We start from the raw sequence: 14,892 nt of genomic DNA, 5'->3' as shown, positions 1-14,892 counted from the left end.
GCCGGGGCCGCCGTTGTGGCCACCGCCACGACCACCACCACGGCCACGGCGACGGCCGCGGCCACCGCCCCCTCCTCCCTGGTGCTCGTTGCGGCCGAGGCGCGAGTGTGGAGGGGCGGGGGTGGGCGCCGGTGGAGCTCCTCCGCCATGAGGAAGAACGCCGTTGCCGCTTGCCCATAGAGCGGTGTGAACCGCCCGGTGCGCACACCCTCCGACCGGCGTTCCTCCGGCCGGAGGTAGTCGACCGTCCGCTCGAACGTAGGGTTGGTCATGAGGGTGAGGTTGGAGGCGGCGTTGCCGAGGTCCTCGCCGAGGCCGGCGGTGAGGGTGGAGAGGAGGAGCTCGTCGCCAATCCGGAACCCAAGGTCCCGGAGCTCGTCGGAGATTGCCTTGAGGCGCGGGCAGTAGGCGTCCAAGGTTTGATCGCCCGGGGTGTGCCGAAGAATTCTCGCCGCAAAAAGACAACACGTTGGAGCTTGTTATTGGTGAAGAGGCCGTTGATCTTTCCCCACACCGTGCGGGCATCATCGCCTTCCCGAACGACGGTCTTGAAGATGTCCGGCGAGACGGTGAGGAAGAGCCAGCGGATGATGGTGGCGTCGATGGCCAGCCAGTCGGCGTCGCAGGCGAGGAGGTCGGCGGTGCCGTCGATGTGATCGCGCAGGTTGTACTCGTGGAAGAGGAGGTAGAAGTACGTCTTCCAGGCGAGGTAGTTGGCGGCGGTGGTGGACAGCTTGACGGGGACATGGTCGGTGAGGGCGACGGCGCGGAGCTGGCCGGGGTCGGGGATGGAGGAGTCGGCGAAGGGGTTGGAGCTAGGGGTTGACATGATGAGGAAGGGGAGGCGGCGCGCGGCTGGAGAGGGAGGAGAGGCGGCGCTGCTAAGGTTTTGGGGTTGGGGGAGGGTGGGGGGGGTGCGGCGCGGCGCACGGGGAGGAGAGGCGGCGCGCGGCTAGGGTTTAGGATCTAGGAGGTGTCTGATACCATGTAGAAGGAGATGCAATGCTTGATGTATTGATCGGATGCATATGGCGGTACATATATAGGCCACGTCCTCGACTATACAAGGAAGGAGGCGGGCCCAATAGTAAATACAAGGATATGTATCGCTATACAATAACTACAGAGGATACACATCCAGATATACAAGATATGTATCTCAACACAGGTCCAGGAGCGAGGAGCACCTCAGCCTCAGCAGGCGTGCGTGTCGCCGGAGTCGGGCTGTCGACCTGTCGTCGTCGAGCCGCCGATGGAGAAAAACAGCAGCACCAAATCACCAATTCACCCAATCTGGCGTCTGTCGAGGCGTCGAGGCGACCGCAGATGCGTTATGCGTAATTGCGTACGAAGGCGAACAGACGAAGGGGTGCGATCGCTCGTTTTTCTGCCTCCTCAATTCTCACGTAAAGGGCCTTCTCACGTATTTACTTGATGGGCTTAAATTTTTTTGGTTCAGGCCAACGTAAATTACAAACTGCCAGGCTAATCAGAGGTTGTATAGACTAGAGAAAAGATGATATCCAGGGCCCCCCATGGCACGGGCCCTAGGCAGCCGCCCATGGTGGCCATGGTCTAGAGCCGGCCCTGAATCTCCGTGTCGATCGGAGCAAGGACGGGGGGAGGTGATATACACCGAGCTGGTCGGCACCGAACACAGTTGCCGCACACGGCACACCCCCTCCACCTTCGTGGGCTTGGCCCATTAAGTTTGCCGAACCGTTTTCTCTAAATGGGCCGCAGCCCAACATCAGGTAAGCCTTTTTTTTCTGTTTCGTTTCTTTTTGTACATTTCTGAATTTGAACAAATTTTATATTTGAACAATTTTCAAATCTGAACGATTTTTATATTAGAACAATTTTCGAATTTGAACAAATTTCATATTTAAACAAATTTCGAATATGAACGATTTTCCTATTTGAACAATTTTTGAATTTGAACAGTTTTCATATTGAACCATTTTAGTAATTCTCAAATTTAAACATTTTTCGAATTTAAACATTTTTCGAATATATACTTTTTCAATTTGAACAAAAGAAAAAATAAAACAGAAAGAAAAAGAAAAAAACAGAAAACGGAAAAACGAAAAAACGAAAAAACGAAAAAAAGAAAAAAGAGAGAAAACGAAGGCAAAATAAAAAAAACGCTAAATGGGCCAGGCCCAGTACCCGACCAGGGTGTGCGGCAACCCGCATCGGCGCCGACCTGGTCGGTGTATAGGACTGGCCAGGACGGGTGACAGCAGCAAACGACGCGACACATGAACGAAAACCTCCTCCTCCACTTTTTTCCGGATCTCAAAGCAAACACCATTCTGGACGGTACAGATTACTTCCATATCCATACATGGGTGTACAAAATCCATGCTCTTTGAACGGATTTCAAATTTGAACGCTTTAATAATTTGAACATTTTTTGTATTTGAACATTTTTCAAATTTGAACGGATTTCAAATTTGAACATTTTTTGTATTTGAACCTTTTTCAAATTTGAACGGATTTCAAATTTGAACATTTTTGTATCTAAACGGTTTTAAAATTTGAACGTTTTTAAAATTTGAACATTTTTTAAATTTTGAACAGTTTTCATTTTTGAAATTTTTCTAAATTTGAAATATTTTCAAATTTGAACAAAAATAAAAAAAAACAAAAAAAACAAAAAGGAACAGAAAATAAAAAAGGAAAAGGAAAGAAAAGAAAAAAGGAAAGAAAAGAAAGAGAAACAGAAAACAGAAAAAGGGCGAACTGGGCCGACCAGGTCGGCCCATACCGCGCGCGGGGGGTGTGCGGCGCGCGGTAGCGACCGACCTGATCGGTGTATAGGATTTGCCTCTAGAGCACACTCCCGTCCCCGCCGCCAGCACGCACGGCCGGCACTATCGCTAATTCATTTTCTCGGTTCTGCTTCGTTCGCTCGCTCCAACTTCCCCTCTGGTTGGCTCTCGTTTCGAGTGCACCCCGCCGCATCCGGATGAGGTGGCCACAGGCTTCTGCAGGCCCGGGAAGCCGCGCCGCTAAAACAAAACCTGGTGGGGTCGTGGATAACCTGCTACCCCAAAGTGGGCTTTGTGGCCCAGTCCTGCTTCGCCCTCTCGGCCCGCCACACCGCATTCACGACCTGTCAATGCTAATTTGCTAAAACAGACAGGGACCCACTTATTTGCTCACATAAAAAAGGAAAATATCTATAGAAAAGAGGTCGGCGACTAGACATGGCTTGCCTGCGGCCTCTCTATGCGACAATCTATGCGGCCGAACCGTTCCTTGAATATCCCACGGTTATCCCTCTGCGGACCCGCTTTGCTGCTTTTCTCCGCCGAAAAGAATACAAAAATATGGCTACTCCGTATCCATGCCTATCTTGCATCACAATCTCTCTCCAGATCGAGTCAGACCAAAAATTTGTCACCGGAGAGTGGAAAGACAGGAGCCAGAGCACGACATAGGAGCATGTTGATCGACGCTGTACAGGTTCTCGATCGATGGCGACCTGATCAGGAACTCCATGGCATACTTTGGTACTTGTCATGAAGGAACGGTTGCGGGCATTACCGTGGATGGTAGCGCAGAAACGGAAATGGCGGCGGTGCAGCGTAGGGAGCTCGTGGCGGCGATCACACAGGATGTACGGCTGTCCCACCTCAGATGCATTGATCAATGGCAACCACCGCAGCTTTGGTCCTCGGAGGATTTAATCCCCGGAGAACGCTCAGCATGATCCAAAAAAATTTAGCCTCATCATCTACATGCGAAAGTTCAAATTCAACTTTTGTTTGTAAACTCCCGTGCAATATTAAAGGCAAAGTGCAACTTTATTAGTAACTCAGTACGTCTACGTGCATACAAATCCACGCAGCGGTCAGACTTGTCCTACTACACGGACGACGTTGTTTCGTATACATGCGGTCGTATACGTACGTATGTATCTGCGCCTCTCACGGGCAGAAGACGACTTGGAGCTGGCTCCCGTTGGCGCCGCACGTGTGTTGGTAGTACTTCTGGTACGGGTACGCGACCTGGCACCCGGCCTGCCGGCACCGGAGCGCGTCGCCGGAGCTGCAAGAAAAGTCCAGCGGCAGGTTGAACCCCTTCAGCGTCGTGATGCCGTAGTAGTAGCTGCCGTTGTACACAGAGAACTCGGCCTTGGTCACCGCCGGATTAGTGCTACTCCCGGAGGCGCACTGTAGCCCGCCGCAGTCGCCGGTCTGGCAGTGCCCTCTGCCGCCCTTGTCGAAGGAGCAGTCCGTGCGGCCCCATATGTTCGTGGCGCCGGTGATGACGGGAACGTCCAGGGTCCAGCTGCTCCCTGGCCGGAGCTCGACGCCGCGGCCAGCGGGGACGACGGCCGGCCACACCGTGTAGGAGCAGCGGTTGGTGATGGTTACTGTTGTGGCGCTGGCTCCGGCGGCGAAGGCTGCCAGGAGAAGGAGGAGGAGGATAGGAGAGTTGGTGCTTCCGGCACCACGAGACGCCATTGTTGAACTTCTTGTGTATGTGTGGAAGGAGAGCATGCCGCCTTGCTACTTATCGTCTTGTAAGAAGATATGTCCAACCGACAGGATAGAAGAGTCGAAGATGGCTAGCTGGGAGCCAATATGGGTTTGTATGTATTTGCCGCTTTTTTTGGTTGAAGATAACTATAATACTTCCTCCTTATCATACAGTAATATAGTACATATTGGATTCGGTGAAAGTAAAACTTCAACAACTTTGATCAAGTTTACTGAGAAAGTTATCGATATCTAAAATACCGAATGTATACCATAATTCAAACTACTTCGTCTTATGAAAAAAGATAAGGGGATGCGCTAGAACCGCTGCTCTCACAGGCGGCGTTACGAATAACAGCACCTCGCAGCCAAGGCAACCAGGAGAAGGAGGAAGAGGACAGGAGAGGTGGTGCTTCTGGCGTCACTAGACGCCATTGTTGAACTTCTTGTGTACTTGTGGATGCAGAGCGTACATGCTGTGCTACTTATAGTCAACGAGAAGATATGTCCGACCGACAGGACAGAAGAATCGAGAAATGGCGAGCTGGACACCAATATGGGTTGCGAAAAATGTATTTGCCGCTTTTTTCCCGGTGAAGATAACTCTTGCACTTTGCAGCGGAGCCACTGCTCAGGTTAATGGCGGGTCAAAGTCAAAGCCATCCAGCATTAGAGCAGGTCTAACAGGTCCCTTATTTCTCTGTCCCGTATAACGCGAGTTTCTCGCCCCGTATCTCAAAAGTGCGTCTTGCTGAACCATTTCGTCTAGCAGACCCCGTATTTCGTCCTGTATTTTTAAAAATTAAAACCCCGGGAAAATTAAACCATAGTTCATCTTCATTGATCATACACTGGATCATACATATACATAGCGATCTACTGCGATCCTAGCTACTCAAGGATGATTAATGGCACGAAAGGCCCCCTGGCGGCAGCCTCCTCCTCCGCCCTGGCGGCAGCCTCCTTCGCCTGGAATTCCGCCACGGCGGCGATGGCCGCCGCCTCCTCCTCTGCCTCCGCCCGAGCTTTCTCGGCGGCATCCGCCTCGGATTCGGCCACCGCACGCCGGATGGCCGCCTTCTCCTCCACCGCCTCCTCTTCCTCCGCGCCGCCTCCGCTTCCTCCGCCGCTGGTGCTGCCGATGGTCGCCCTCCATGCCGCCTTCGTCGCGCGGTCGCGCTGCCACTCGGCGAGCCACTTCTCGAAGGCTTCGCCGCTCATCGGCTTGAGCGGCGGATCTTGCCGGTACCACCGCCCATCCGCGGCGTACTCCCGGAGCGGATCTGGCACGTACAGCGCGCTGGCGTACCGGCACACCGCACGACGGCTCCCCGCGGCGGAGCGCTTGCACTTGAGCCGCCAGGCTTCCTCCACGGTGTCCGGCGAGCGGGATCGCTTCGATCCGCTCGCCGGCGAGGCGCTACTACGGCGGCGGGAGTCCATGCGGCGGCGGGTGGAATGCGGCGTGGGGGAGCGACTAATTGATCGCCGGAGCAGGAGGAGGAGGCGGCGGCGCCCGGCGGAGCTAGGGTTGCGAGTGAGGGGTTAACCCCTCACTGGCACCTGCGCCCGGTATAAGTAGGGGGCGGAGGGGCGATTTCCTGGGCCCCGTATTCCGCCGAAACGGGGCGGCCCGAATACGGGGCCTGCTAGACGGTCCAAACCGCGCCTGCCCCGTATCTCACCGGAATTTTACGGGGTGGGCGGGTTATAAGGGGCCTGTTAGACATGCTCTTAGATCTGTGCAAAGTTCACTCACGTGACTAATCAGTTTTTACTAGCCAACTTAGAATACTTTCCACGATTAGTTTTGAATTTGCAATCCAAACTTCGGATAACAAATTGGTCGCTTTTTTCAACAAAACCTACAATTTTTCTGTTAATTTAATCTTGGACCGATGAGTATTTGGAGGAATACGAGAACATTATGTCCGGCTATTTGAAAGTTGAAACAATTTTCTTAACATTCAATTAAAGTTGGATAATTTCTACTCCCTCTATACCAGTTTACACGGCTACTACGTAGTTCAAGAACAAAAATTAACTACAAATTTGGTCAACTGAACATAAGATATACATCACAAAAATTATACTATTGAAAACTTCTTTTAAATATGAATCGAATGGTATACTTTTTGTGGCATTTGTCTTATATTTTATTGTTCAAATTTGTAGTCAAACTTTTTTCTCGAAATACGTAATTACCCTGTAAGCCGGTATTGAGGTAGTACACTTTACCATCAAGTCAACGTAATTACATAATAATGGCGGGTTAACACTAGTAGAAAACAGGGCTTCCATTGGGAGGCACTGGAGCAACAATTTTGGTCGCTTTACGAACCACATTAGTCCCGATTCGAGCGGCGAGGAAGCCATACGGGTCACGTCCACCCTTTAGTCCTGGTTCGGACTGCATCTTTAGTCCCGGTTGGAGACACCAACCGGGACTAAAGAGGCGGAACTAAAGGTCCATCTATATATATCCCGTGCCATGCCCAAATTTGTGTGCCACACTTAACTTTTTTCCCTTCTTAGCACAAGAGGTGTATGTTGGTTTGCTTTACTTTTTCATGCACGAGAGGTGCTCGATGAAATGCCTGAGAACATGATACCACTTGAGTTCATACAAAATAAATATGATATGAAGTGCCCGAGCCACACTTAAGTTTTCTCCTCTTTTTTTCCTTCTCGATCGAGGTTAACAACTTTATCATTTCATCCGTCATTGATAAAATGCATGTATCGATGTACATCGCTTCACTATTCATGATATTCTGTAATAGCTTTTGATAAACTTAATTATATAATGCAGATGAACCGGCAATGGATGTACGGTGACCGACTCCATGCCAAGTTCATTACGGGCGTGAAATTTTTTTATCGGTGTGGCCGAGGAAAGCAAATGGGATGGTTTTATGTGTTGTCCATGTGTTTACTGTCAGAATAAGAAGGATTACTCTTGCTCGAGAACCCTTCACACCCACCTGATTTGGTCCGATTTGATGCCCAACTACAATTGTTGGACCAAGCACGCATAAAGAGGGGTTATGATGGAAAACAATGAAGATCGAAGAAGAGGATGATGACAACTATCTGATGCATGTAAAATGCATACATGGACTTTGTCCTTTATCATATTGAATTTCCACATATTTGCAACATATATGATAATAATACCATGTTTTACATTGATTTATGGGGATTTACCAATGATCCCTTTTATTTGGTTTATAACCCCGCAGAAACAGGAAAACCCTGTTTCACGTATTTTCACTTTTTATAGACAATACAGAGTCAAATTGACCCGGGATTTTTGGAGCATCATTTTTTCATCGGGAGGAACAACATGGGCCCTTAAAGCACATATGGAGAGGCCCGAGGGCCGAAAGAGCATAGGTGGCGCCAGTGGCGGAGCCAGGATTGGAGCAAGCCCCGGGCCAAAAAAATTAAGCGCAATTTTCTTTTCTAAAAATTCTCTTGTGATAACACAATTTTTTTGGTACGGTAACAAGCATTAACATATATTTTTAGATCTATTGTTAACTCTCCAGGAATGTACATAAGAAATGGCCGAAAAACTTGAAATAGTAGAACGAGGATACAAAAGATGGTACCAAGTCACTAGGTCTGTTCGTCCGAGCCTTCGATGAATTTATCAACAACCTCATGAACACTCGAAGAGGAACCAATACCTACAAGAATGCAAAAATATTTCATTAGGAAAAGCACAAAATGAAGTGAGATAATCAATCATTGATACAAATATGAAAACTCACCAAAACGATTTATTTCTCAAGATAATGTTCATAGTCTTCATGATGTTTGGATTGAGGATTTGTTGATGCATTCGCTGTTGGGATCAATGAAAAATATCTCTTCATCTGTTATTCCTAACAAGACATCAATCACAAACAATTGTTAAACCATATTTATACATCTTCTATTTCCACTTCTCAATCCCTATCTATTCCTAAAACAAAATGTTACCTAGTTGAGAGGAGCAGCAACCGAACAAGAGATCAATTAGCAAGACTGCGGGAGTTGGGGCCTTGGGGATAGAAATTGAATGGCGGCGCGTGCAGCAATGCCGGAGGCCGGAGGCGAAAAGATGGGAGGTGGCGAGCGGCGGCAACCGGCAAGGTGGCCGGCGTGGGCGTGGCCCCAGGTGGAATCGTGGCGACGGCGGCTCCCAGCGACGGTACGGCTGGGCATACGAGAGTAGTGGCGTACGGGAATAAGGGAACAGCGAGCGGCCTGCAGCGAGATTGGAGGCGAAACGAGGCTTGCTTGCTTGGTCGAGTTGGGCCGACCTGGCCTGCGCGGTTGCGCCCCGGGCCAAATTATTCCTGAAGGAGATATGCCCTAGAGGCAATAATAAAAGTGGTTATTATTTATATCTCTATGTTTATGATAAATGTTTATATGTCATGCTATAATTGTATTAACCGAAACATTAGTACATGTGTGATATGTAGACAAACAAGAAGTCCCTAGTATGCCTCTTAAACTAGCTTGTTGATTAATGGATGATTAGTTTCATAATCATGAACATTGGATGTTATTAATAACAAGGTTACATCATTGTATGAATGATGTAATGGACACACCCAATTAAGCGTAGCATAAGATCTCGTCATTAAGTTATTTGCTATAAGCTTTCGATACATAGTTACCTAATCCTTATGACCATGAGATCATATAAATCACTTATACCGGAAAGGTACTTTGATTACACCAAACACCACTGCGTAAATGGGTGGCTATAAAGGTGGGATTAAGTATCCGGAAAGTATGAGTTGAGGCATATGGATCAACGAGTGGGATTTGTCCATCCCGATGACGGATAGATATACTCCGGGCCCTCTCGGTGGAATGTCGTCTAATGTCTTGCAAGCATATGAATGAGTTCATAAGAGACCACATACCACGGTACGAGTAAAGAGTACTTGTCGAGAGACGAGGTTGAACAAGGTATAGAGTGATACCGAAGATCAAACCTCGGACAAGTAAAATATCGCGAGACAAAGGGAATTGGTAATATATGTGAATGGTTCATTCGATCACTAAAGTCATCGTTGAATATGTGGGAGCCATTATGGATCTCCGGATCCCGCTATTGGTTATTGGTCGGAGTGAGTACTCAACCATGTCCGCATAGTTCACGAACCGTAGGGTGACACACTTAAAGTTGGATGTTGAAATGGTAGTTCTTGAATATGGAATGGAGTTGGTATATTTGTTCGGAGTCCCGGATGTGATCCCGGACATCACGAGGAGTTCCGGAATGGTCCGGAGAATAAGATTCATATATAGGATGTCATTTTATGTGAATAAAATGTCGCGGAAGGTTCTATGGAAGGTTCTAGAAGGTTCTAGAAAAGTCCGGAAGAAACCACCAAGGAAGGTGGAGTCCACAAGGGACTCCACCTCCATGGCCGGCCAACCCTAGTGGGGGAGGAGTCCCAAGTGGACTCCCCCTTAGGGACCGGCCACCCCCACATGGGAGGTGGGAATCCCACCTTTGGGTGGGAGTCCTAGTTGAGCTAGGATTGCCCCCTCCTATGGAAGGATTTGGTTCGGGTCTTATTCGAAGACTTGGACACCACCTCTTGGGGTTCCACCTATATAATGAGGGACCAAGGGGAGGGGGCCGGCCACCTAAGAACCACCAAGGTGGCCGCACCCCTTAGTGGCCGGCGCCCCCCTCTCCCCAAACCCTAGCCGCCCGCTCCTCCACATCCCGCATAGCTTAGCGAAGCTCCGCCGGACTTCTACACCGCCACCGACACCACGCCGTCGTGCTGTCGGATTCAAGAGGAGCTACTACTTCCGCTGCCCGCTGGAACGGGGAGGTGGACGTCGTCTTCATCAACAACCGAACGTGTGACCGAGTACGGAGGTGCCGCCCGTTCGTGGCGCCGGAACCGATCGTGATCAAGATCTTCTACGCGCTTTTGCAAGCGGCAAGTGAACGTCTACCGCAGCAACAAGAGCCTCATCTTGTAGGCTTTGGAATCTCTTCAAGGGTGAGACTCGATACCCCCTCGTTGCTACCGTCTTCTAGATTGCATCTTGGCTTGGATTGCGTGTTCGCGGTAGGAAAATTTTTGTTTTCTATGCAACGTTATCCTTCGGTGGTATCGAGCCGTGTCTATGCATAGATGGTTGCACGAGTAGAACACAATGGTTTTGTGGGCGTTGATGCTCTTGTTATCTTTAGTTGAGTACTTTGCATCTTTATGGCATAGTGGGATGAAGCGGCTCGGACTAACTTTACATGACCGCGTTCATGAGACTTGTTCCTCGTTCGACATGCAACTTGTATTGCATAAGAGGCTTTGCGGGTGTCTGTCTCTCCTACTATAGTAAAGATTCAATTTACTCTTCTATTGACAACATTAGTATCAACGTTGTGGTTCATGTTCGTAGGTAGATTAGATCTATATCGAAAACCCTAAACCACGTAAAATATGCAAACCAAATTAGAGAGCGTCTAACTTGTTTTTGCAGGGTTTGGTGATGTGATATGGCCATAATGTGATGATGAATATGTATGAGATGATCATTATTGTATTGTGGCAACCGGCAGGAGCCTTATGGTTGTTTTTAAATTTCATGTTGAGTAGTATTTCAAAGTAGTTGTAATAGTTGCTACATGGAGGACAATCATGAAGACGGCGCCATTGACCTTGGTGCTTCGCCGACGATGATGGAGATCATGCCCGAAGATGATGGAGATCATGTCCGTGCTTTGGAGATGAAGATCAAAGGCGCAAAGACAAAAGGGCCATATCATATCACATATGAACTGCATGTGATGTTAATCCTTTTATGCATCTTATTTTGCTTAGATCGCGACGGTAGCATTATAAGATGATCCCTCACTAAAATCTCAAGATAATAAAGTGTTCATCCTTAGTAGCACCGTTGCCAAGACTTGTCGTTTCGAAGCATCTCGTGATGATCGGGTGTGATAGAATCAACAAGTGCATACAACGGGTGCAAGCCGCTTTGCACATGCGGATACTAAGGTGGCCTTGACGAGCCTAGCATGTACAGACATGGTCTCGGAACACGTGATACCGAAAGGTAGAGCATGAATCATATGATTGATATGATGAACACTTTGAGTGTTCGCCATTGAAATTACACCTTGTCTCGTGATGATCGGACTATGGTGTAGTGGACTTGGTTCATGTGATCACTAAGACAATGCGAGGGATATTGTTTTGAGTGGGATTTCACCTAGATTTTTAATTATATTGAATTAAAATTTGAACTCAATTTGTCATAAACTTAGTCTAAACTATTGCAAATATATGTTGTAGAGATGGCGTCCCCAATCAATTTTAACCAGTTCCTAGAGAAAGAAAAGCTTAAGAGCAACGGTAGCAACTTCACCGACCGGTTCCGTCATGTGAGGATCTTCCTCTCCGGCGGAAATGCTGCAATATGTGCTTGATGCACCGCTAGGTGACCCTCCTGCGAAACTGAAACCGATGAAGTAAAAGCTGTTTACGAGACTCGGAAAACTCGGTACTCTCAAGTTCAGTGTGCCATCCTGTGCAGTCTGGAATCCGATCTTCAAAAACGTTTTGAGCATCACGATCCTCATGAGTTGATGAAAGAGTTGAAGACTATTTTCGAGACTCATGCGGCCGTGGAATGCTATGAAGCATCGAAACATTTCTTCAGCTGTATGATGGAAGAAGGCAGCTCCATTAGTGAGCACATGCTCGCCATGACCGGGCATGCGAAGAAACTCAGTGACTTGGGAATAGTGATTCCTAACAGACCGGGGATTAATCGTGTCCTTCAATCACCGCCACCAAGTTACAAGAACTTTGTGATGAACTACAATATGCGAGAACATGAACAAGGAGTTACTCGAACTCTTTGGCATGCTAAAAGCTGCTGAGATTGAGATCAAGAAAGAGCACCAAGTGTTGATGGTCAACAAGACCACTAGTTTCAAGAAACAGGGCAAGTCTAAGGGAAAATTCAAGAAGGGTGGCAAGAAAGCTGCCACGCCTCCTATGAAACCTAAGAACGGCCCTAAGCCCGATCGTTGAGTGCTATTCCTGCAAGGAGAAGGGACAACTGGAAGCGTAATTGCTCCAAGTATCCGGCTGATCCGAAGAGCGGCCTTGTCAAGAAGAAGAAAGAAGGTATATCCGATATACATGTTATAGATGTTTATCTCACTCGGTTCTCGTTCTAGTACCTGGGTATTTGATACTGGTTCGGTTGCTCATATACGTAACTCGAAACGAGAACTAAAGAATAAACGAAGACTACTCGAAAGATGAAGTGACAATGCGCGTTGGAAATGGATCCAAAGTCGATGTGATCGCCGTCGGCACACTTCCTCTACATCTACCTTCGGGATTAGTTTTAAGCCTAAATAATTGTTATTTTGTACCCGCGTTGAGCATGAACATTATATCCGGATCTTGTTTAATGCAAGACGGTTATTCATTCAAGTCCGAGAATAATGGTTGTTCTATTTTTATGAATAATATCTTTTATGGTCGAGCACCACAAAAGAATGGCTTATTTTCGTTAGATCTCGATAGTAGTGATACGCATATACATAACATTGATGCTAAGCGAATTAAATTGAATGATAATTCTACTTATATGTGGCAATCGTCGTCTTGGTCATATTGGAGTGAAGCGCATGAAGAAACTCCATACTCGATGGATTACTTGAATCACTTGACTTTGAGTCACTTGATAGATGCGAAGCATGTCTAATGGGAAAAATGACTAAGACTCCATTTTACGGTATAATGGAGCGAGCTACCGACTTATTGGAAATCATACATACCGATGTGTGCGGACCAATGAGTGTAGCATCGCGCGGTGGTTATCGTTATGTTCTAACCTTCACGAGATGATCTAAGTAGATATGGGTATATCTATTTCATGAAACATAAATCCGAAACTTTCGAGAAGTTTAAGGAATTTCAAAGTGAAGTAGAAAATCAACGTAACAAGAAGATAAAATTTCTACGATCCGATCGTGGAGGTGAATATCTGAGTTATGAGTTTGGCATGCATTTAAAGAAATGCGGAATACTTTCACAATTGACACCGCCGGGAACACCACAACGAAACGGTGTATCCGAACGTCGTAATCGAACTCTCTTAGATATGGTTCGTTCTATGATGTCTCTTACTCGATTTGCCATTATCATTTTGGAGTTATGCATTAGAGACAGCCGCATTCACTTTAAATAGAGCACCATCAAAATCCGTAGAAACGACACCGTATGAATTATGGTTTAATAAGAAACCTAAGTCAGTCGTTCCTGAAAGTTTGGGGTTGCGAAGCCTATGTAAAGAAGTTACAACCGGACAAGCTAGAACCCAAAGCGGAGAAATGCGTCTTCATAGGATACCCTAAGGAAACTATAGGGTATACTTTCTATCACAAATCCGAAGGCAAAATATTTGTTGCAAAGAACGGAACCTTTCTTGAGAAAGAATTTCTCACTAAAGAAGTGACTGGAAGAAAAGTAGAACTCGATGAGATTGATGAATCTATACTCGTTGATCGAGTAGCGCAGGACCGGAAGTTGTACCTGTACCGCCTACACCGGCAACAGAGGAAGCTAATGATAATGATCATGAAACTTCGAACGAGGAAACTACTGAACCTCGCAGATCGACAAGGGAACGTGCCACTCCTGATTGGTATGATCCTTGTCTAAATGTCATGATTGTGGATAACAATGATGAGGACCCTGCGACGTATGAAGAAGCGATGATGAGCCCGGATTCCAACAAATGGCAAGAAGCCATGAAATCCGAAATGGGATCCATGTATGATAACAAAGTATGGACTTTGGTAGACTTACTCGGATAGCCGAAAGGTCTGTCGAGAATAAATGGATCTTCAAGAGAAAAACGAGATGCCGATGGTAATATTACTGTCTATAAAGCTCGACTTGTCGCAAAGGGTTTCCGACAAATTCAAGGAGTTGACTACGATGAGACTTTCTCACTCTGTAGCGAAGCTAAAATCTGTGAGGATTTTGTTAGCAATAGCTGCATTTTTCGATTATGAGATTTGGCGGATGGATGTCAAAACGGCGTTCCTTAATGGAGACATTGAGGAAGAGTTGTATATGGTACAACCCAAAGGTTTTGTCGATCCTAAAAATGCTGACAAAGTATGCAAACTTCAGCGTTCAATCTATGGACTGAAGCAAGCATCAAGAAGTTGGAACCGACGCTTTGATAAGGTGATCAAAGACTTTGGGTTTATACGAGTGTCATGGAGAGGCCTCGTATTTACAAGAAAGTGAGTGGGAGCTCAGTAGCATTCCCGATATTATATGTAGATGACATATTATTAATTGGGAATGATATAGAACTATTAAGCAAGTGTAAAAGG

General features: G+C 47.1%; 1 protein-coding gene across 1 annotated transcript; it reads right to left on the bottom strand.

Moving 5' to 3' along the window:
* Positions 1–3,793: 3,793 nt before the first annotated feature.
* Positions 3,794–4,561, bottom strand: LOC124654404 (thaumatin-like protein). Its single transcript, XM_047193410.1, has one exon. It carries the CDS (start codon positions 4,509–4,511, stop codon positions 3,936–3,938), a length of 576 nt encoding a protein of 191 aa, XP_047049366.1. The 5' UTR covers positions 4,512–4,561; the 3' UTR covers positions 3,794–3,935.
* Between the last annotated feature and the right edge of the window lie 10,331 nt (positions 4,562–14,892).

The sequence above is a fragment of the Lolium rigidum genome, chromosome 5, assembly GCF_022539505.1.
Source record: "Lolium rigidum isolate FL_2022 chromosome 5, APGP_CSIRO_Lrig_0.1, whole genome shotgun sequence".
Lineage (NCBI taxonomy): Eukaryota > Viridiplantae > Streptophyta > Magnoliopsida > Poales > Poaceae > Lolium > Lolium rigidum.
This window is presented reverse-complemented; position numbering and strand designations above follow the sequence as displayed.

Coding starts and splice junctions, on each gene's coding strand:
- LOC124654404 (XM_047193410.1), bottom strand. CDS start 4,511: ATGCTCTCCTTCCACACATACACAAGAAGTTCAACAATGGCGTCTCGT.